Source organism: Pipistrellus hanaki (assembly GCF_964339955.1).
Source record: "Pipistrellus hanaki genome assembly, chromosome: 18".
Lineage (NCBI taxonomy): Eukaryota > Metazoa > Chordata > Mammalia > Chiroptera > Vespertilionidae > Pipistrellus > Pipistrellus hanaki.
In genome coordinates this window covers 31004752-31025222 of record NC_140520.1, presented here as the reverse complement: position 1 = coordinate 31025222, position 20471 = coordinate 31004752, and the positions used below count along the sequence as shown (strand labels likewise).

General features: G+C 51.1%; 1 protein-coding gene across 1 annotated transcript in view; it reads left to right on the top strand.

Moving 5' to 3' along the window:
* Positions 1-10757: 10757 nt before the first annotated feature.
* The window catches only part of MAPKAPK2 (MAPK activated protein kinase 2), a 43326-nt gene continuing 33612 nt past the window's right edge, over positions 10758-20471 (top strand). The window contains exon 1 of the mRNA XM_084865490.1: positions 10758-11382. Within this exon, the coding sequence (XP_084721616.1) occupies positions 11107-11382 (276 nt within the window). The 5' untranslated portion in view covers positions 10758-11106. The remainder of the gene's footprint in view (positions 11383-20471) is intronic.

Genomic DNA, 20471 nt, shown 5'->3' with positions numbered 1-20471 from the left:
AAAGTGTCACCCTCCGGGGGGGGCACCTGCATCCCAGGCACCAAGAGCAAAGGAGGAACTGGAGGTTGGTGCTGGTCCATGGGCTGTTCAAGCTCTGAAGGCATGGCTGGTCCAGGGCCGCCTCCTCCTCCTCTTCCTCCTCCTCCTCTTCCTCTTCCTTTCTCCTCCTCCTCCTCCTCCTCCTCCTCCTCCTCCTCCTCTTCCTTTCTCCTCCTCCTCCTCCTCCTCCTCCTCCTCCTCCTCCTCCTCCTCCTCTTCCTTCTTATCCTCCTCCTCCTCCTCCTCCTCCTCCTCTTCCTCCTCCTCCTCTTTCTCCTCCTTTCTCCTCCTGTCTCCTCCTCCTCCTCCTCTTCCTCCTCCTCCTCTTTCTCCTCCTTTCTCCTCCTGTCTCCTCCTCCTCCTCCTTCTTCTCCTCCTCCTTCTTTTCAATACATTTTTATTGATTCAGAGAGAAAAGGAGAGGGAGAGAGAGAGATAGAACCATCAGTGATGGGAGAGAATCATTGATGGCTGCCTCCTGCACGCCCTCTATTGGGGATGGAGCCCACAACCCAGGCATATGGTCTGACCTGGAATCAAGACATGCCCTCCTGTTTCATAGAACCACACTCAACCACTGAGCCACACTGACCAGGCCAGGACTTACCTCTTCTCAGCATGCCTCCTACGTGTAGGATCTGATGTCCTGGGATTGAGCCCAAACCCAGTCCCTGCTGGTTCTGAGACGAGGTTGGGCCGGCTGGGAGACCTGTTGAAGTTGCATGAGAAACTGGGTGGCCAGGGGTGAGGGCGGGAGGGAGCAGTATCTCTTTTGGGCTGTTGCATTTTGTATCCTGTGAATGTGTTAAAGGTTCAAAAAACAAAACAAAACAAAACAACAACAACAAAAAACACACCCACAATTCTGTGACTTGTCAGACTCCTCCATGTTAACAGAGAAGAGTCCTTTGTCCCTCTCCTGATGGCAGAGGGGACGGTGGGACATCTGCACTGGGCAGGCCTCGTTGGGGCCTGACTTCAGGCTTAGAAGAGGCAGTCAGAGGCAGGTGGCTGCTCGGGGTTGAGATCTCCGCAGTGTCTAAGTGACTCCGATTCTTTTTTTTTTTTTTTTTTTAATATATTTTATTGATTTTTTACGGAGAGGAAGAGAGAGGAATAGAGAGTTAGAAACATTGATGAGAGAGAATCATCCATCGATCAACTGCCTCTTGCACACCCCCTACTGGGGATGTGCCCGCAACCAAGGCACATGCCCTTGACCGGAATCGAACCCGGGAGCTTTCAGTCCGCAGACCGATGCTCTACCACTGAGCCAAACCGGTTTCGGCGTGACTCCGATTCTTGCACTAGAAGGGCACACACTGGTGTCACACACTGGTGAGTGCAATGGTCCAGGAGGGAGTAGGACGCCTTGCTGCCCTGTGGGGTCAGGACCCTCTCATCTAATGGGAGGAGCCCCCCCGGGCCCTGAAACACACACACACACACACACACACACACACACACACACACATAAACACACACACACACACACACACACACACACATACACACACACACACACACACACACACTCACACTGCAGAGGTCAATGGGGGCAGGCCACTTGCGTTGCTTGGTTACCTGTGTATTTGGGAGCCAGTAGGAAGGAAATGAGCCCAGGTCAGCACCCTGGGGACCCAGCTCCCTCCCTGGAAGCTGCCAGAAGCTGCCTCCATTTTCCAGGCATTGTGTATTGCTCTGTTGCACCTTTGTTTCTTTAAACACATTTCTCTCTTTCTCATTTTGAAGTCTCACATGTGTACTCTACGTTGACGTTTGCCAACCGCATTCGCATCCATTACCCATGGCTCCCGATTGCCCAAAGGCCAAAGCCTTAGTGGAATTTCTAGTCCTAAAGTGTGCCTCTTGCCTCACATCTTGACACTTTTCCCTCCACGCCCTGCATTCCTGCCCATCTGACTACCTGCTGCTCCTAAACAGGCTGTGCATTTTATCATCTCACTCCATTCCCCATTCATTTTTTTTAATTGATTAAGGTATCACATAATTGTCCTCATCCCCCCATTCCCACCCCAAGCCCCTCCCCCTGTATGCCCCCACCCCCCTATTGTCCGTTACCACTGGTTAGGCTTATATGCATGCATACAAGTCCTTTGGTTGATCTCTCCCCCTTTCTCCCACCATCCCCTACCTTTTCTCTGAGGTCTGAGAGTCCAATCGATGCTTCCCTGTCTGTCCTTGTTCATCAGTCCATGTTGCTCCTTATTTCCCCATTCATTGTCACCTCCGTCTCCTCTGCCTAGAGCTTTCCTGCTCATCGTTAGATGTCTGTGTTGGATGTCTCTGTAGTGGGGCTGGACTCTCCGATGCATCTTCTCTGTTTATGAGCCCTGAAACTCCATGCTCACACGCTCTCAAGGCTATTGCCATTAGGATAGCTATTACCGAAACCAACATACCCCAAAACCTAGAAATAACATGTGTTAGCTAAAATGTGGGGAAGGGCCCTTGGCGGTTTGGCTCAGTGGATAGAGCATCGGCCTGTGAACTGAAGGGTCCCAGGTTTGATTTCAATTAAGGGCACGTGCCTAGGTTGCAGGCTGGTCCCCAGTGGGGGGCGTTCAGGAAGCAGCCAATTAGTGATTCTCTCTCATCATTTGTGTTTTTATCTCTCTCCCTTTCCCTTCTTCTCTGAAATTAATAAAAATATATATTTAAAATAAAATAAGGGGAAGGCCCCGCCGGCAAGGCTCAGTGATTGAGCGACGTCCTATGAACCAGGAGGTCACGGTTCAGTTCCCTGCTGGGGCACCCATGTTGAGGGCTCCATCCCCAGTGTGGGGCGTGCAGGAGGCAGCCAATCAATGATTCTCTCTCATCACTGATATTTTGATCTCTCTCTCTCCCTCTCCCTTCTTCTCTGAAATCAACAAAGATGTATTTTTTAAAAAGGACAAATATTGTATGACTCCACGTACATGAGTTTCCTTGCGGAGGCAGATGTATGAAGACAGAAAGTAGAGTAGTGGGTGCCAGGGGCTGGGGGGGGTGGTGATGGGGGGAGTTATGTTTAATGGATACAGAGTATCAGTTTGGGAAGATGAGAAGGTCTGGAGATGGTTGTGGTGATGATGGTACAACAATGGGAATGTACTTAACGCCGCGGAACTGTATACACTTAAAGACGATGAAAAAGACAAAATGTGCGTTATGTATATAAGCACGCAGGCCCGGGGGCCTTGGGTATTTCCACGTGAGCACAGAACTTGGCCCTAACGGGTGCTCAGCCCATGCTGGTTGATGTAAAAGGGGGCACAAGGCGGATGGTGGGGAGGCATGTGCAGGTCTCGGGTGGACCCCATGCCATCTTCCCTCTTTCAATGCATCCAATTCTCTCTGTACCTACTGCCCTGTTGGAGGGGGCTCTAGACGCCTCCCCAGCACTGCGGGTTGACCCCTCTCCAGCATCACCAAGTGAGCTTTCAGAATGACAGGCACGGACTTGCCGGCATCCTGTGTTATATGGGTCACACAAAAGAAAGAGCTTCCTCTGTGCACTGGGGCCCGGGAAGGTCTGAGAGTCTAAGGTTTTAAGGTCATGCACCTAACAATCTATACCAGCGGTCAGCAAACTCACTAGTCAACAGAGCCAAATATCAACAGCACAACGATTGAAATTTCTTTGGAGAGTCACATTTTTTAAAACTTAAACTTCTTCTATCGCCACTTCTTCAAAATAGACTCGCCCAGGCCATGGTATTTTGTGGAAGAGCCACACTCAAGGGGCCAAAGAGCCACATGTGGCTTGCGAGCCGCTGTTTGCCGACCCCTGGTCTATAGGATGATGTGGGTGTGGTCTTTGGAGGAAGGAGAGGGATCAGTGGTTTGCACAGGTCCTTTTCCTCTCTACAAGGTAACAGAGTTCATCACCTACTAATGAGGAATGTGGGGTGGGGGTGGGGGGTAGATACTGGTTCCTATTTCTATCCTGGAATGAGCAAAAGCAAAAATGTAACATGTGCCACATATACCTTCCATAGTTAGGTCCTTTCCTCAAAAGCGTATGCATGGTAGGGACCCAGCTATGGATGCTCAAAGAATCTCAGTCATTGCCTGGACCTCTCTTAGAAAGTCTTTGGAATCCGAATAAGTTGCAGGTCACAGGCTGTTTGCTTCTGCCCAGCCACGCACACTGGCCGGGATGGCTTGGTCCCAGAGCTCTTAATAACATGAACTCTGACGTGTGGAAAAAGCCAGCGTCTGAATTCCAGCTCTTCCCACTCCCTTGTGATGACTTTGGCCAGTCATGTAACCTTTTTGAGGCAGGGCGTTTTCAATGATCAGAGTAGCAGAAATAATATTACTTACTGATAGCCTTGTGGAGAAGATTGATTTGAAAGTACCCACTGCGTAACAACAGCTCCCATTTCTTGAGGCCAATTACTATGTATCATTAACAGTTCAAACTGTCGCCTGTGCATTGAATCTAGAGAATGGCATCACCCCTTCATTACAGAAAGAGACGGCTGAGGTGCAGTTAACACAGTGGTAAGTGGTGGAGAAGGGATTTGAACTCAACTCCAAAGGGATTGATTTCACCATGCTCTGCTGCCTCGAAATTATCTTCTCATAGGAAGCTGCTTATCATTATACCCTTAGGGAACCAGTACCCGTCCCACACACACACTCCACACACACTACACCTTTTCTCTAGCTCCCATTTACTTATGTAAGTGGTGGAGGGGGGGAAAAATCATTCGGTCTTTGCCTGGTGACCCTTCCCATTGTGTTCCTGGAGGCAAATACCCCTTCTCTTTTTCCCTTCCCCAATTCACAATTCCAGGCTGAAGACTCATCTGAGTTGCAATGGACATGGCAGGTATAGGCTAGGAGGGAGGGGCAGAGCTTCTAAACAGGGACAGCAACCTTGGGCCAGCTTAGCTATGGCATAGTACTTCTTTCTTTTCTCTCTGCTTCTCACACTAAGCCGCAGAATTTATAAGTAGGCGTGTTCTAGTCCTAAGAGTCCCATCTTGTAGTCCCTTTGGTCCAAGTTATGTCTGTTGATGGGCTAAGGCGAAGTTTCTGTTCCCCTTTGAGTACTTCCTTCTTTCTCTTTCCATCCCCATTCCTCCCTATTGTTCCAGCTGCTCCCTGCTGTGGTATTACATGGTCAAAGGATGGGGTGCAGAAAGGGCACTGAGGTTGGGGTGGGGGCGGGTGGAGCACTGTCCTCTGACATTGCTGACAGCACCTGCCTTGAGTAGAATTTCTTCCTATGGATCAGACCTCAGCACGTGCAGAGATTTCAGAAAATGTTGTGACCAATGGTTTTTATAGAGCTGTCATTCTTGTTTTGGAGAATTTCTCATGGCATGAAAAAATCATTAGTTTATGACATGAGGACTGCTCTCTCTCCTCGGCCTGACATCATCTTTCTTTCCAAGTGTGAGCTTTCAGTGGACAGAGTTTCCCCCTGACTCAGGGTCTCTTCTGCATCGTTTTGTTTGCTGTAGCAGCAGTAGATACAAGGACCAAAGACAGCCCTCTCTGTGTGCAAATTCATATCCAACAGCCTATGGATAACCCTATGTCATCAAGAGGATGCCATCTGAAAACTTCCAAGAAGTTCACCTCAGGAGAGTTCTAGCCTCTTTCACCATTCACAAGGTCAGATCATAGTAAGACAGAACCTTTTCTCTGCCTGATGGTGCAAAGCCAGGGTGGGGAAAACTTAGAGAGAAGAGGTTGTCATGGGTTGGTGATTTGTCCTACAATATAACCCGACTTTCCAATCAACACAGACTTCTACTTGAGGGTTAACAGATTTTGGGATGTGGAAGATTTAAAGTTTATCTAACATGAAATTATAGTTCATAGTTCTTTAGGCTATTCCTGTCCAGAAATGGCACTTACTATGTTTCTGACATGAAGAAGAATATGTGGGTATATATCTGCTCAGGATCCAGAATGGGGGGCATTGAATATGGACTTTGGGTCAGAAAGAACTGGGTTCTGACCTTTGCTAGCTGTGTGACTCTAGGAAAATTAGTTTCTCTAGGACTCGATTTTCTCATTTATAAAAGAAACACACGGGGATAACACTACATACTCCATAGGTTGTGTACAGTAACGATAAGGTTTGTCTGTGAATGGTGGAAAAAGGACATCAGTTACTATAATAAGAAGGAGATTGATTTCTCTTTCTTAAAAACCTTGGTAAGTGGTTTAGCTGATAAGACGAATGCATGCTTCCAGGAATAAGCTTCTTCTATTCTTTTGCTCTGTCATCCTCAACTTGTAGCCTCCACTTCATGAACCAAGATAGCTGCTCATGCTCCAGCCATTACATTTTCATCCCAGCCAGCAGGGAGGAGAAGAAAGGAGGCGAAGAAGGCCCTACCTCTCCCCTTCAGCCACTTCCATTTACAAGTCAGTAGCTTGAACTTAAGCTCATGAGCACAGCCAGCTGCAATGGAGGCTGGGAAATGTAATTTTTATTCCAGTCATGGGCTTAGTGAAATATTGGAGTTTCTTTACCATCAAACAGGGAGAATGTGTATTGGTGCAAACAACTAGCAATCTGCCACAGTTCTTTTGAAATTTAAATGAGATGGTGCAGGTGGAGGGCTGAGCACGGTGTTGGCTACAGAGCAAGCATTCAGCGATCATTGTCATCACCACCATCATCACCACCATGAGAAGGCGGGGAATACTCTGAAACTATGACAAGATGTTTCCTTATTGGAATTTCATCTTGCTGCTGAAGTCACCCTTATCCATGTCTCTCTTTTTTATTTTTATTTTTTTAAAATATATTTTATTGATTTTGTACAGAGAGGAAGGGAGAGGGATAGAGAGTTAGAAACATCGATGAGAGAGAGTCATCGATCAGCTGCCTCTTGCACAACCCCTACTGGGAATGTGCCCGCAACCAAGGTACATGCCCTTGACTGGAATCGAACCAGGGACATTTCAGTCCCCAAGCCGACGCTCTATCCATTGAACCAAACCGGTTTCAGCATCCATGCCTCTTTTAAAGACACTGTGACTCTCATCTCTCATGGGCCTTTAATGTGCCCTTCTGAAATGAAACAAAACTATATGAAAGGAAAGCAAGGGGCCCGGCTGGCGTTGAGTGTTGATCTGTGAACCAAGAGGTCACAGTTCAATTCCTGGTCAGGGCATATGCCCCGGTTGTGGGCTTAATCCCCAGTGGGGGGTGTGCAGGAGGCAGCCAATCAATAATTCTCTCACCATTGATGTTTTTATCTCCCTCACTAAAATAAATAAATATATATATATATATATATATATATATATATATATATATAAAAGAAAAGGAAATGCAAACATTAAAAAATAAAAGGAAAGCAAGGAAATGGTGAGTTTAATTTTAGGTAGTGGATTTGCAGATGAATATTGCATTGTTAACATAACTAATAACTAAACAAAAGCAGAGATAAGTGAGCCAATGATCCAATGATGAGAGTGTGTCATGACTCAAGGGTTATAATTAACCCAATACTATGTACTTGAGGTGTTTAAATTGTCCTTATGTGTACAGTTTTGCATGACATATGTGTTCGCATGTAAATTACAGACACAAATAGCATTTTCTGTTTTCATAGACTTTTAACACAAATAGCACATCCAGAAACACTGTTCAAGTAGCTCATTGCAGATGGTTGAGTTTGATGTTTGGGACGTTGGACTTCTGTGTCCTGAGGGAAAATATTTTAGTTAATCCTCACAGTAGCTCTGCAAGGTGGGCAGGACAAATGTTATTATCACTTGTTTTGCTGATGAGAAAGAGGGAACTGAGAGGGCAAGGGGCTTTCGTCAGGTTTCATAGCTAATTGGTCCTGGAACGGAACTTAAGACTCTGCATCTCTTGCCTCGTGCTTCTTTCTTTCCTCCATCTCATTCCCCGGTTATTCATCCATCACGCATTTATTCCATGTCTGTATTATCGCACTTAACTATGTGTGTTTATACATGTATGTGTTTTCTGGGCCTTATGTGCGGTTCAGGTCATCTCTATACAAGCCCTTAGAGTCCTTGTATGTGCCCAGGCCTAACCAGCCCAGGTACCTCCAGGAGGAATCCCCAGCTGTGGTTTCAGCTTTCTTGTTATTCCTGTCACTGGGCTTCAGCTCATTTCCTAGAGCCCCGGCAGGGGAGGCAGGCAGCTTTGGTATCAGGGACAGATCCCCAGGCAGTGGGTACAGAACGGAAGAGCAAGCCAGCAATGCCTCAGTAGTGATAATGACTGTTTCATGATCCTTTATAGTTTATGAAGGGGTTTTACAAAAACCATCTCGTTTCATTCTTACTCAGCCCTAAAAATAGATATTATTATTATTATTATTATTATTATTATTATTTATATATATATATATTTTTGGTGCAAAAAGAGGATAAAGGACTCCCTCACGGTTATTCAATTTGAGGACAGACTTGAATTCAGGTCATTTGTCTCTAAATTCTGTTCTCTTCCCACGGTGCCCGGCCGCCTCTGTAAAAGCAAGAAGAGCTTATTGTCTTTCTAGCCTTGTGAAGAGAAGCAGGTGACAGCTCCGTGGCGAGCGGCAGGAAGCCCCCAGTGACCCTCTGCAGAGGGAAAAAAACAACAACTCAGATCCCTGAGCGGCCCCAGACCCGGAGCCCGTCTCCTATCAGCGGAGGAAGACAGGGAGCAGTTGGAGGTTTCCACCCGCCCCCATCCCTGCGTCCTCTCTTATCTCGGTCCGTGGGCTTCTCCCCAGTGTCCTTGGGGAGGTGGCAGCAGTACACACAGAACCAGGCAAAGGTGTCTTCCCATCTCTATGGCCTCTGGCAGTCTCTTTGCCTTTGAAGAGTGAGGGGTTTGGGGAACTGTGTAACCGCATTCATCCTCTAGCACCGGAGGAAGCTCTGGTTCCGGCTGCCGGAGGCAAAGCCCTCAGCCTGGTTTCCCCAACCCGTCTGTGCCCCCCTCCTGATGCTGTGCACGTCTCCCTGTCTGTCTTCTTCCCCACAGATTAACCACATGGCACCTTGTGCTCAGTCAATGGGTGCACCACATTACCTCTGCCTGAAAGAGCAGATATTTGTGTGAGGGGAACTGTTTCTCTCCTTGGCCCATGGAGTGAGTCCTGTTCATCCCACCCTTCGCCACTTCCTGCCTTGCCTCAGTCCCGAAGAGCTCCTATTTCCCCGATGTTCCCTTTTCTCTTTCTTCCTAGGCGGGGGTCTCCCTAGACAAGGGGTCTCGGTAGTGTTGGGGGGAAATAGTAAAGGCCAAGTGTGGTCCTGGGTCGTGCCCCGTTCTCTCATTTGGCCTGATCAGTAATTAATATGAGGTTCTCTCATCACCTGTCTGGTCCCTTTGTCTTATTTCTCAACTGTTACACTCACTGGTCAGAGGAGAGAGTAGGCCGGCAGGGATGTATTTAATGAGCGTCTGCACACCCCATCAGAAATGTGTACAGAGGCCTTCTGGCTGCTTATGCTAGTAGTATTTGTGGCCTCCCCAGTCCCTTCCACACTACAGGTCCAGCTAGATCCTCATTATCTCCCCCGGAGATAGAGGGCTCATCTGGACTGGAACGCCCCCTTCTTCAAAAACACCCACTTCTCCACAAGGCCGTAGGTTCAGGGTCTAAGTTTTCCACGCTGGACATTAGAACCCATTCACTACACCTTCCCATTTGTTACCATCTTCTCTAATTCTCTCTGCAACCCTAGGACAAGGTGTGGCTATCCTTCCACTGAGAGAGGAGCAGGGCTTGCTCGGTTTCACCCAGTTGTGGTAAAGCTCCCTGGATTTGGGCAGTCTGCATCTCAATCCACTCTCTTCCCACCGTGTAATATATATACTTTGAATTGATTTCAGAGAGGAAGGGATATATATATATATATATATATATATATATATATATACTTTTAATTGATTTCAGAGAGTAAGGGAGAGAGAGATAGAACATCAATGATGAGAGAATCATTGATTGGCTGCCTCCTCCAAGCCCCCTATGGGGGAGAGGTTTAGGGGGGGATCCAGCCTGCAACAGGGGCATGTGCCCTTGGCCCGAATCAAACCTGGAACCCTTCAGTCCACAGGCCAACAACGCTCTATCCACTGAGCCAAACCGGCTAGGGCTAAAGCAAACTGACATGAAACAAATGTTCAAAGGAACAATTACTCAATTGTTCAAAGTTACTTAAGTATTTACTGATAAACAATACATTTATGAGGAAAGAAATGCAAAAAATCAGAGGAAATAGCAAAACAGATACCAAATTCAGAGTTAATATTTGCTTCCCACCTATTCCTACGAGGAATGGCCTCGAGCTCCAGCCCACCCCTGAGGTCTCATCCAGCCCATATTTCCTAGTCATCCTTTCTTCTCCTTCAAAAGACACCCCCATCTCCCAATTGGCTGCTGCTAAGAGCCAGACAATTGGAGATAAGTGGATTTTCTATTTGGACTGTGCAGCCACTTTCATACGCCTCCCCCTTCACTTGGGGTGGCCCAGATTAATGAAGAACTAGGATTTCTCAGTCTCCCACTCCCAGTCTCCTATCCCCCCCAGTCCCCAGCCCCCAATCCCCAAACCCCAGTCCCCAGCCCCGCCCTCCCCGCTTCGGAGGCCTCTTGCTTGTCCTTCCCTTTAAGGCAGGCCCCTCCCCCACGCCCACGCCTCCAGGCCCCGCCCCTCCGCCACAAGCCCCGCCCATCCGACCCTCCCCTTTAAGGACCGGCCCCGGACGTAGACGAGCCTGTGACGCGGCCGCGGGCCCCCGGGCACGGTAGTGTGTCTCGCGGCCGCTTCCCCCCCGGGCTGGGCCCCCCGCCGTCCCGCGTTCCACCGAGCGCCAGGCCCCCGGGGGGAGGGAGGGAGGGTGGGAGCAGGGCCGGTGGGCGCCAGCGGAGCACGGCGGGACCCACGGAGCCCCGCGACCCGCCGAGCCTGGAGCCGGGCCCGGCCGGGGAAGCCGGCTCCAGCCCGGAGCAAACTTCGTCGCCGGGCGGGGGGTGGCGGGGACCCTGTCCGGAGCCGGAGGACGGGGCGGCCGGGGGCCCTCCCGCCCCTGCTCCTCCCGCGTCGCCTCCCGGCACCATGCTGTCCAACTCCCAGGGCCAGACCCCGCCGGTGCTGTTCCCCAGCCCGCCGCCGCCACCGCCGCCGCCGCCGCCGCAGCCCCCCGCCCCGGCCCAGCCGCCGCCGCAGCCCCCGCAGCAGTTCCCCCAGTTCCACGTCAAGTCGAGCCTGCAGATCAAGAAGAACGCCATCATCGACGACTACAAGGTCACCACCCAGGTCCTGGGGCTGGGCATCAACGGGAAAGTTTTGCAGATCTTCAACAAGAGGACGCAGGAGAAATTCGCCCTAAAAGTAAGGTTCCGGGGGGCCTCGCGGGAGGGGAGGGGAAGACCAGCCGGGGGGAGCTCCTGGGGACCCACCCCGGAGCCGGGAGTGGCCGAAGCAGCGCACGATCGCTCGGCGTGACCGCGCCGACCCCGTCCCCGTCCGGTCCCGGACCAAGGCGTCCGGGGCGCCCGGGCCGCGGCGGGGCAAGCGGGGTCGGGGCGCCGAGGCTGCCAAGTGCGCGCGCGGCCGGGGCGCGGGCAGCGGGGAAGGTCAGGTCCGGGACCGCGTTTCCGGTCACTTGGGGGGTGTGGGTGGCGGCGGAGGGACTCCAGAGAGAGGACTCCTGTGAGGACTCTGCCATTTTGGGGTTTGAGCGGGACCCGGCCGAGTCGGAACGGTTTTGGCTTTCGGGACCGACCACTTCTGCTAAATGTCGCCGCGTCTGGAGGAAGCGATTTCCCGGGGGGTTGTGGTTCCCCATCCTCCTCTCTTTCCCTCTCCTCCTTTCTTCCTTCCTTTCTTTTCTGCGGGCACAAAAGACCCATTACTCATGGAGCCGGTGGGTCGGTCGGTTTGGAGAAGCCGCGGATCTCGGAGGTGTATGTAGCCTCACTCCTTATTTGGGAGCCGGAATGTGTGATTTCATCTCCCGGGGCCTCGTGAGTGCCGGCCGGGCCTCCTGCCGGCCAGGAGGTCGTGCGAGGCTGGGGATTCCGCCGCCGGGCCACCTCCCGCCCCCCTGGCTCCCCTCCGCCCCCCCTCCGCCCTCCGCCCTCCCGGGGGAAGGAGGGATTGTTTTGATCTGAGAGCAGGCGCCCTCCTACCTTCCGCGCCCGGGAGGCTCCAGATGGGGGACCAGCGGGCTCGGCGCGGCGTCTGCTGTTTCCATAGCGTCATTGATCCGGGTTTGGAAACCACGCTTGGCCCGGTACCCACTCCCGCAGATCGATCGGATCGGAGGTGGCCCCCCTTGAGTCCTGGACATGCCTTTGTGGACAGTGGGAGGGAGCGTTATCTTTTAATTGGGGAAACCCAACCTCTTTTCTTTCTTCTTTTTTTTTTTTTTTTTTTTGAGGGGGTGTGGTAGGAGGAAAATGGGGATTTCAGAGAGAATACCTATTTCCGAAGTGAACCAGAAAGGACTTGGAGGGCTGGTGAGGATGGATGAGTCTCTCCAGGGTAGTCCCAGTGCAGGGGGAGCCAGTGTTGAGAGTCATTGAAAAGGTCTTCTCCTCCTCAGAGGGTTTTCATATCAAACCGCATCTCTGAAGGTGACACAGCACCCCAACTTCCCCTGGGGGGTGTTAATGATTGGAGGAGAAAATTACTTCCTGTGTTGTATTTATCTTTTCCTCCTCCAACCCCCACGGCTAGCTGTGTATTTCAGCTATTCATACAAAACCCAGATGTGTGTGTGTGTGTGTGTGTGTGTGTGTGTGTGTGTGTGATGGGTGGGATTGTTGGAATATATATAATTAGATGTCATAGAACTCTTGGTATGTACTTCAGGATTGGAGAGAGGGCAAGAATGTCCAATTTCCAGATTTTAGGCCTCTATAAATTATTTTTTCCTTGCTCCTGCCATCCTCCTTTTTGGGGGAAAGCTTTCAACTAGCTCAACACTGTCAAGATTTCTTTGGTTTTGACTTTAAGGTGGTGTTGAGGGCTTCTGATTGTTGATCAGTGTTGGACGGTGAAAGGAGGACTATTTCAGTACGATGGACACTTTAATACTTTTTGTGCCTCTTTCCATATTCATAACTAGGGCTGGGAGGGGAGTGGTTGTTGTTTGACCATGGCTCTGACCTTGGGGAGTTGAGTTGAGCGGATACTCTTGGACCACATTTAACCTGTGCCATTGAGGAAGTGACAGACGGTTCTTCCCAGCAAAGTTTTGTCTCCTCTGAGATGCCATCTGCCTTCCCCCATCAGCAGTTTAGGGACACTGGCTGCTCATTTTCTTGGGAAAGTCAGAATATTGTATGGGGACTTTAGAACAAAAGCTCTCAATTTCTGCTCCTTTTTCTACTTAATGGGCACAGAAAACCACCCTAAAAAATGCTTGTGGGTGGCAGTTAAGATTTCTGTTGTGATTAATAGGAGAGGGATCTGGATTTTGACCCTCTTTGGATATAGCTCTGAAAGAAAGGGAAAATCCAGCAGTGTTTTAAATAACACACATCGTTTAGCCTTCTCAGGGAGAAGACTGAAGTCAGAGTCTGTTTTGACAGGTAGTCTGCTCCCAGATCTTAGGAGTTGACTCAGCTGTTAAATTGTAGATTTCCCACACATCTTTCTGAAAAGCTTAATAATAGAGGGAGAAAGCAGGGATGAGGCATTCGGAGACTGACAGCAGTGTCAACAGCACTTCCATATCCAAATATTGGCCAACACATAATTACAGCTGTGGGGGAATTTGGTTCAAAGCATCCTGTGCCAGACATACACCAAAGATATTTCTAGATCTTGACTCTTGATTAACTCAACCTTAGGTGCTGAGTAGTGAAGTGATTTTCAAAACCAGGAGTGTTTTGATTATATAGCAAGAGAGGAAGGTGGGGGTGGGGCAGGGGCAGGAGGGGTTGCCCCATCGGATGGTGCCTACAGAAAAAGGGAGAGACTTCCACAGTGTGTCACACCATTCCGGGGGGCTGGGGGCAGAGATCGGGGTCTCTGATGAAGGTTCTGGCGCCTGAGAATTAATGGGAGGTGGTGGTTGTCCAGATGCCCACTCCCCGTCTGTGGTCTGTGACCTCTTAGCCTGATTAAGTGAAATCACTGCTTAAAATTTAAGTCTCAACTTGCCCGCCCTGCTGCTTCTCTCTCCGCCCGAGAGATCTAACAGGTAAATGTTTTTGGTGGGTGCTATGACCTCACCTCACCATCTCTCCTGGCTGCTTCTGCTGAGTTCATTGTCAGAGGGAATTTAGAGGTCATCTCCTCTAACCCCCTCATTTTGCAGATGAGAAAAGCAAGGCCCAGAGCCAAGACGTGCTTGAGGTCATATAGCCATGCACTTGGCAGAAGTCAGGATTAGAACCCAGGACACCTGACTCGGGGTCTCAGGCCTCTTCTCACTTTGTAACTGTAATGCCATCAGCAGGCTAGTCCCTGGGACTGGCTGCTGCCCCAGAAGGAGCTACATTGTCACCCAGGACCTCCTGGTGACAGTGTAGCTGGGTGGGTATTCCTCAGCAGTAATCCCTGAAGTTGGAGTTTATAAGCCAATTCAGCAGCTCCATGCCTTTTGAATCTATGGTAACAAGCAGTTTCACCACTCCTTTCCTTTTTTAGGGAGTGCTTGATAGAAATCTTATTTATTACTATTTTTTGTACAAGAAGATGGGAATTCTGTTTCTTTGATAGGGACACCTAGTCTCAAGGCACTTGAGTAGTAATTGGTGGTATTCCCTGTGCAGTTCCTCAGCTGCTTCCTGCTTCACTGTGACTCTTGGTTATTAGCTGAACAAATTTAATTAAAGCTGGCATTGTTGTCTCTGCTGTGTGGCTCAGGTTAGGTGAAACATGTTATTGCTTAAAAATATAGGATGCTGTCATCACTTATCTCTGTTTACCTTTCCATTGCACGGGTTAGAGAAAACAAGGCCTTGGTGTCTTCTCCTTTCCTTTCTCCAGCGTGCTTTCTCTGGCTCACGCAGTGTCACAGCATCGTGGCTGCCTTTGGTGTTCTGGAGGGCAGTTGATCGAACCTGCCATGGTTGGTCGGGATACTGCCAGAGGGAAGGCCAGAGCTCCCACATCCCCACCGTTTACCGCATCTTACCTAGCACACCTCATGCACACCTGTTGGGGAGCAAGATGAGAGTGTGGCTGGGTGACGGCAGTGTCCAGCCTGGGTTTGCTGGATAGGATCAGAAGGTGAGGCAAGTTCCATTGCTCAGATCAGCCTCTTACATTCACATTGGCTACAGGTAGTTCATAGGTCACTGAGCTTCCTATTGCATGTTGTATGGAGGACAAAGACGTATAAAATGGCCTTGACATTTGGGGGATCGAGAAACCGATTTGGAGAAGATGAAACTAACAAATGTAGTCTAGGGTTTTACTGTTCAGTGTGGTAATCAAGCACCAAGCATGGCTATTAAAATTAGAATTAATTAAACTAAATTAAATTAAAAAAAATCAGTTGCTAGCCACCTTTCAAGTGTTCAGGAACTACACGTGGCCAGTGGCTTCTGAATTGAACAGTCCCGAAGAACATGTTTATCCCCGCAGAAAGTTTATTTCACTTTGCTGGTCTAGGCGTTAAATCGTGTGCTTGGGGATAGAGGAGCTTTGACACAGGGGAATCTGAGGATCGGAAGAGCTGAGAACAGCTCATTACGGGGTCCCTGGAGAAGGAGCAGACCTGCAGGAGGTGATGGTGATGTTGGCCCTGGGTAGTGGAGTTGGGAGAGCAGGAGGTCCAAATGGTAGGGAGCTAGAGGGGCTGGTGTCTCAGAAATGAACCTAAGCCGTCTTGCTATTAAAAGCAGGGTTTAAAGTGTTTGAGGGCCATGAAGTGAGTGAGCAGGATGTTATACAGGAAGGTTAGGAGTTGCTGAGGTTGGGGCTTGTGGCTCTTTTTGAGGGCGGGTGTCAGAGACCCTGCCCCTCTCCTGGGGCTCTGGCCCCTGCAGACTGCAGCAGGGCGCTGGGCATCCCCAGAGCAGGATCAAAGGCGGTTGACTCATGGTCCCTTTTCACTTGTGAATTCTGGGCTTTGATGGAGCTTGAACATAATCTTCAGCTGAGGTCTGGGATCAGCGGCTTACAGAAGGTGGGGGTGCAGCAAAGCCCAGGCCTCGGGAGCAGGTGTTGGTGGGTGTCTGGAAAATGTGGGGGTTCCTCTTCAGGAGGGTGAAGGTATTGGGACCCGTGATTACCGTGTTTTGACTGCTTGGGATCGGAGGAGTTGGGTCATCATCAGGTGATAGTTTTACTTAAGAAGCAGGTGCAGGGGATTCAGGGCGAGGCCTGGAGGAGCCAAAAGCTTCAGGACTGCTGGAGGCGAACTTAATCCCTGGCCCCATCCTGAGGTGGGGGAGGGGCCAGAGCTCTGCTCACTCTGGAGTCTGTTCCAGGAGGAATGTCAGCCACAGGGGAAGGACAGCATGGGCATCTGATTCTGAGCCCTTGCACGATCCCAGGTGGTCCTCCGGCTCTGACCCAGGATTCTCCCCAGGTTTCATGTCTGTGGCAGAAAGACTCTCTTTCCCCTCCTCCCTGTACTGCCCCTTCCCAGGTGCCCCAGAGTGGGTGGGTGGGTGGGTGGGTGGGCAGAGCAGAATTGTTCTTCGTGTTTGAAGGGACTGCAGCTGCCCTTGGTAATGACTTAAGACTCCGGGGTGAAGGGACCCATACCTCAAGCACCGTAGAGCTGACCTTACTCCCTATCTCTCTTGACTCTTTTCCATCACCGAGGAAAAGGCTGGACCCATTCACAAGGATTGAGTGGTTTGTCCAAGGTCCTACCTGGTGTCAGCGTGAGAGTCATGTCTTGGGACCTGCTTCCCCCGAGACCTCCGCTTGATCTGCTAAAGGCAGTATTGCTGGGTTGTAGACCTGGCAGTGCAAAACTGAGCTCCACGGACAGTCACTAGGATCTTTCAACGTAGGTCAGTTATCAGTGGGGACACTGGTAAAGAGAAGGGACCACACAGCTGTGGCAGCTTGCTCTATACCAAATCGGATCTTCTTGTTTTCAGGGGAATACTGATTCTTTGTATTTTAAGATACGGATGGAAATATCCAGAGATGAGCCCGTTGTGATGGGTTATGTGCTAGCTTAGAAAGGGGCAGGGGGAAGACCTAGTCTTTGTGTCCTGCTAGCTAGTCATGTGACCTTGAGCAGGGCAGTTAAACTTTCCAGGCCTCGGTGCACATATCAGCAGGTCAGGCAGGCGCTGTCAGTGGCTCCTTGAGTGCTTGGCATTGTGGGAGGTGGACGGCTGCCCTGGAAGAAGAGGCTGAGGGTGGGCAGGATAGCTGCTGACCTGCCGTATGTGGGCCAGCGTGGACGCCTTTTTGACAGGACAGCCTGTGTCCAGTGAGTTACCATCACTGAGCAGCGGGTAAAGGGACCCATGTCTCGCTGTGTGAACATTCAGAGGTGTTTCTGTTAGAGAGGATGGGCGGTGCAACTCCATGGGGTGTGCATCTACTTCCTTGAAATCAGAAGAATCGTAGTGCGCTGGTGAAGATGGGGATTTTTTTTTTTCTTCCGGTCTGAAACCCTTTTTCCATTTACATGGCTCTGGGAGGGAGGGAGGCTGTAATATAGCACATTGTCGGGTCAGGCTTTGCCTCAGGTGGCTGCGTCTACCCGTATGTGTGTCTTCTTCTATTTCACTCAGAGATACAGCAGGGCCTAGGCGATTCTGAGGTGAGAGTGGAGACTGAGTCCCAGAGCTGATGGGAGGTTAGGATTTATATCCAGGTGCCACTCCTTCCCGAAGGGCTGGGTAAGAGGGATATCAGGAGTCTGAAGAAGGAGGAGGAGAGGGGGGTGCCTGGTGAGTTGTGTTCTCTTTTCTCTTCTTCCTGCCCGTTCAAGGCTAAAGCAGTCGTTTCAGGCCTGGAGCTTTGGACTGTCTGGTTCTGTGTGCGGGGCCGTCAGATTGGGTGGGAGGAAGAAGACACTGGGGAAAGGGGATGAAGTTGTGCTCAGCCAGGCAGCACGGAGTTCTTGGGTTCTTCATTCTCTGACCCAGAAAACACGTTGGTGTGCCACTGCGCCATCCAGTCGGTAGTGACCATGGCCTCAGGGTCAGTCCCTGTCTGTAACTGATCTTCCCTCCAAGACCAGCCAGGCCGTGTGTTTGTTCCACCTGGAACCCGACCTTCCCAAAGAGCCAGAAGACAGGATATCTTACCTTTCAGGGGCGTTCCCAGGCATCTCTGGTGTCCCTCCAGGACTCGTCTGGGGTGCAGAGTGGTGACCAGAGGCTGAGCTTCACGGCCACCACTGGAAGCTTTTTGTATCTCAGAAATGATGAGGGAACAAAGGGAACCGCTCTGTCCAGGTCTTGCCTCTGTTTAGCTTTTCTCTACGAAGATGCTGCTTTTGAACCTGAAGCAAAGGTGGAATCTGTCTAGACTCAGTTGGGGGGGGGAGGGGGAGGAGGGGAGGTCTCCTGCAGGCAATACACCTGCCAGCTCTTCCACCTTTGTGTTCCTGGGGGCTCCTTCTGCACCCCTCCACTTCCTCAGCCGGGTGACTGAGTTGGTCACTTTGCTGCCATTATGATTATCCATATTGTTCCAAGGCAATCTGGGCTCTGGCCCAGGATTCAGCCCCTCTGTTTCAGCAGCTAAAAATAAACCTGCCACTGCTGCAGTCTACCCTCATGCCAGGCCTGGTGTCTGTCTCAGGTCTTCCTGCCACGCTGAACTTCTCTCTTGTCACTCTCGTCCTCCCCGTTTGCCGCTTGGCGCCCAGCCTGGGCTGGGTGGGTAGTTTGGGAGCAGACGGTGGTCTGAGTGCTGGGAGTGAGCCTTGGCTGGTGCTTGTCCAGGTGACGAGCTGTATGCATGTGCACAAGGGCTCCGGGGAGCCACCTTGCTTGCTTCCCACTAGGGGAAGGGTGAGACAAGGGAGGCGGGTGGATGAGTTCATCAGAGTTCATCAGACTTTCCGCTCTTTGCCTACAGCTCTGGCTCCCTCCAAGCAAACAGCTCCCTGCCAGAGGGTGTGTGCAGGGATGAGGCGGAGAGGCCTGCCCTGGCTGTCCCAGGCCCTCACCGCTGCCCTGGGACTGAGCATGCTACCTGCCCTGGGACTCCTGACCGTTGCTAAGCGATACTCTCCACCTCTGCAGCACAGAGGGGAGGGGGGTACTTCCAGTTACCACATTCAGAAGTGTGACCTCATCCCTTAGCTTCCAAGAATAGAGGACCTGGCTGGGCCTCCTTCCTGCGTCAGGCCATGGCCTCTGGCTCTCCCAGCTCAGCCACCTGCAGGGGGTCCCAGAGAGCATGGGTCTCATCTGCCTCCTGACTGTGGGAGTGGGGATTGGTGATCTGTCCCATTGAGGTCCCATCAAGGTGACCTCTTCCCTTGCCGCCCAGGATCCTGGGTACCTAGAGCAGGAGGTGAGGAAAGGGGCTCAAGTGGCGGGGACACCTGTTGAACTGGTGGGTACTGGGCAGAATATTTGCCGTGGGAATTCTCTCCTTTCTGATTTTTCTAATCCTTGGACAGGTGTTGGTGCTAACCATAGCATAGGAGGGGGAGGGTTCTGTGTCTGTGTTCTGAGATGAGGGTTCATTTGGGAGAAGGATGGGCAGGGAGAGGGACGGAAGCCAGGGTAGGACTTTCGCCTTCAGCTAGAGTTACATGCCCAGTCCGTGTCTCCACGTCTGTCCGCCTTTCCTCTGCAGGGAGAGATGTTTGCCAAGGCCCATGGGCCTCTGCAGAGGAGGAGCTGGGTGTAAATTGCTAAGAGTTTATTTTTAACTGACAGACGGAGCCCCTGTCCTTGGGTAGCCATGCTGTTCCTCTCCTCTCTCTACCCCGGGCCTGGGCCTCCTTCCCTGGCGGCTGCAATTCTTAGAGGAAGGCTGGTAGGTTCTGAAGGCCCGGCTTCCAGGAGCCTGGGAGGGAATCCCCCTCTAAGCGAAGAATCTGCAGAGCTCTAGGGCCGTGGGCTGGGCAGGGACAGGGTGACCCTGTGCATTTGAGGCCACGTGTGGAACTTGGAGCATCCCAGGAATGCAGGTGACGGGGAAGAGACTGTGTGTCTTAGAGCTCGGACTGTGTGCTCTGTTGTGCTGGGGAGGGCAGCAAGGGGTCATCTTGTACCTTCTGCCCTCTCTCCTTACAGCACCTCTCCCCTTACAGCACCTAGCCCGGAAGGCCACAGGGACCAACTGAGCATGTGCAGTAACTTGCTTTTAAAGGCTTAGGTTTATTCTATTCCCTCTGGCTGCCAGGCTCACAAGCATCGCTTTCTTTTCACAGAGCCTGTGGGAGTCTCAGGGACCCCTCCCCCGGGCTGTGCTCTTAGGGAGGAGAAAGGGGGGCATGGGTGCCCCTTGCACGTGTCCCCTGATTTCATGCAGTTATTTTGATTACCTTGCATTAGTTGCTTTCAAAAGAGCACAAATCGGGG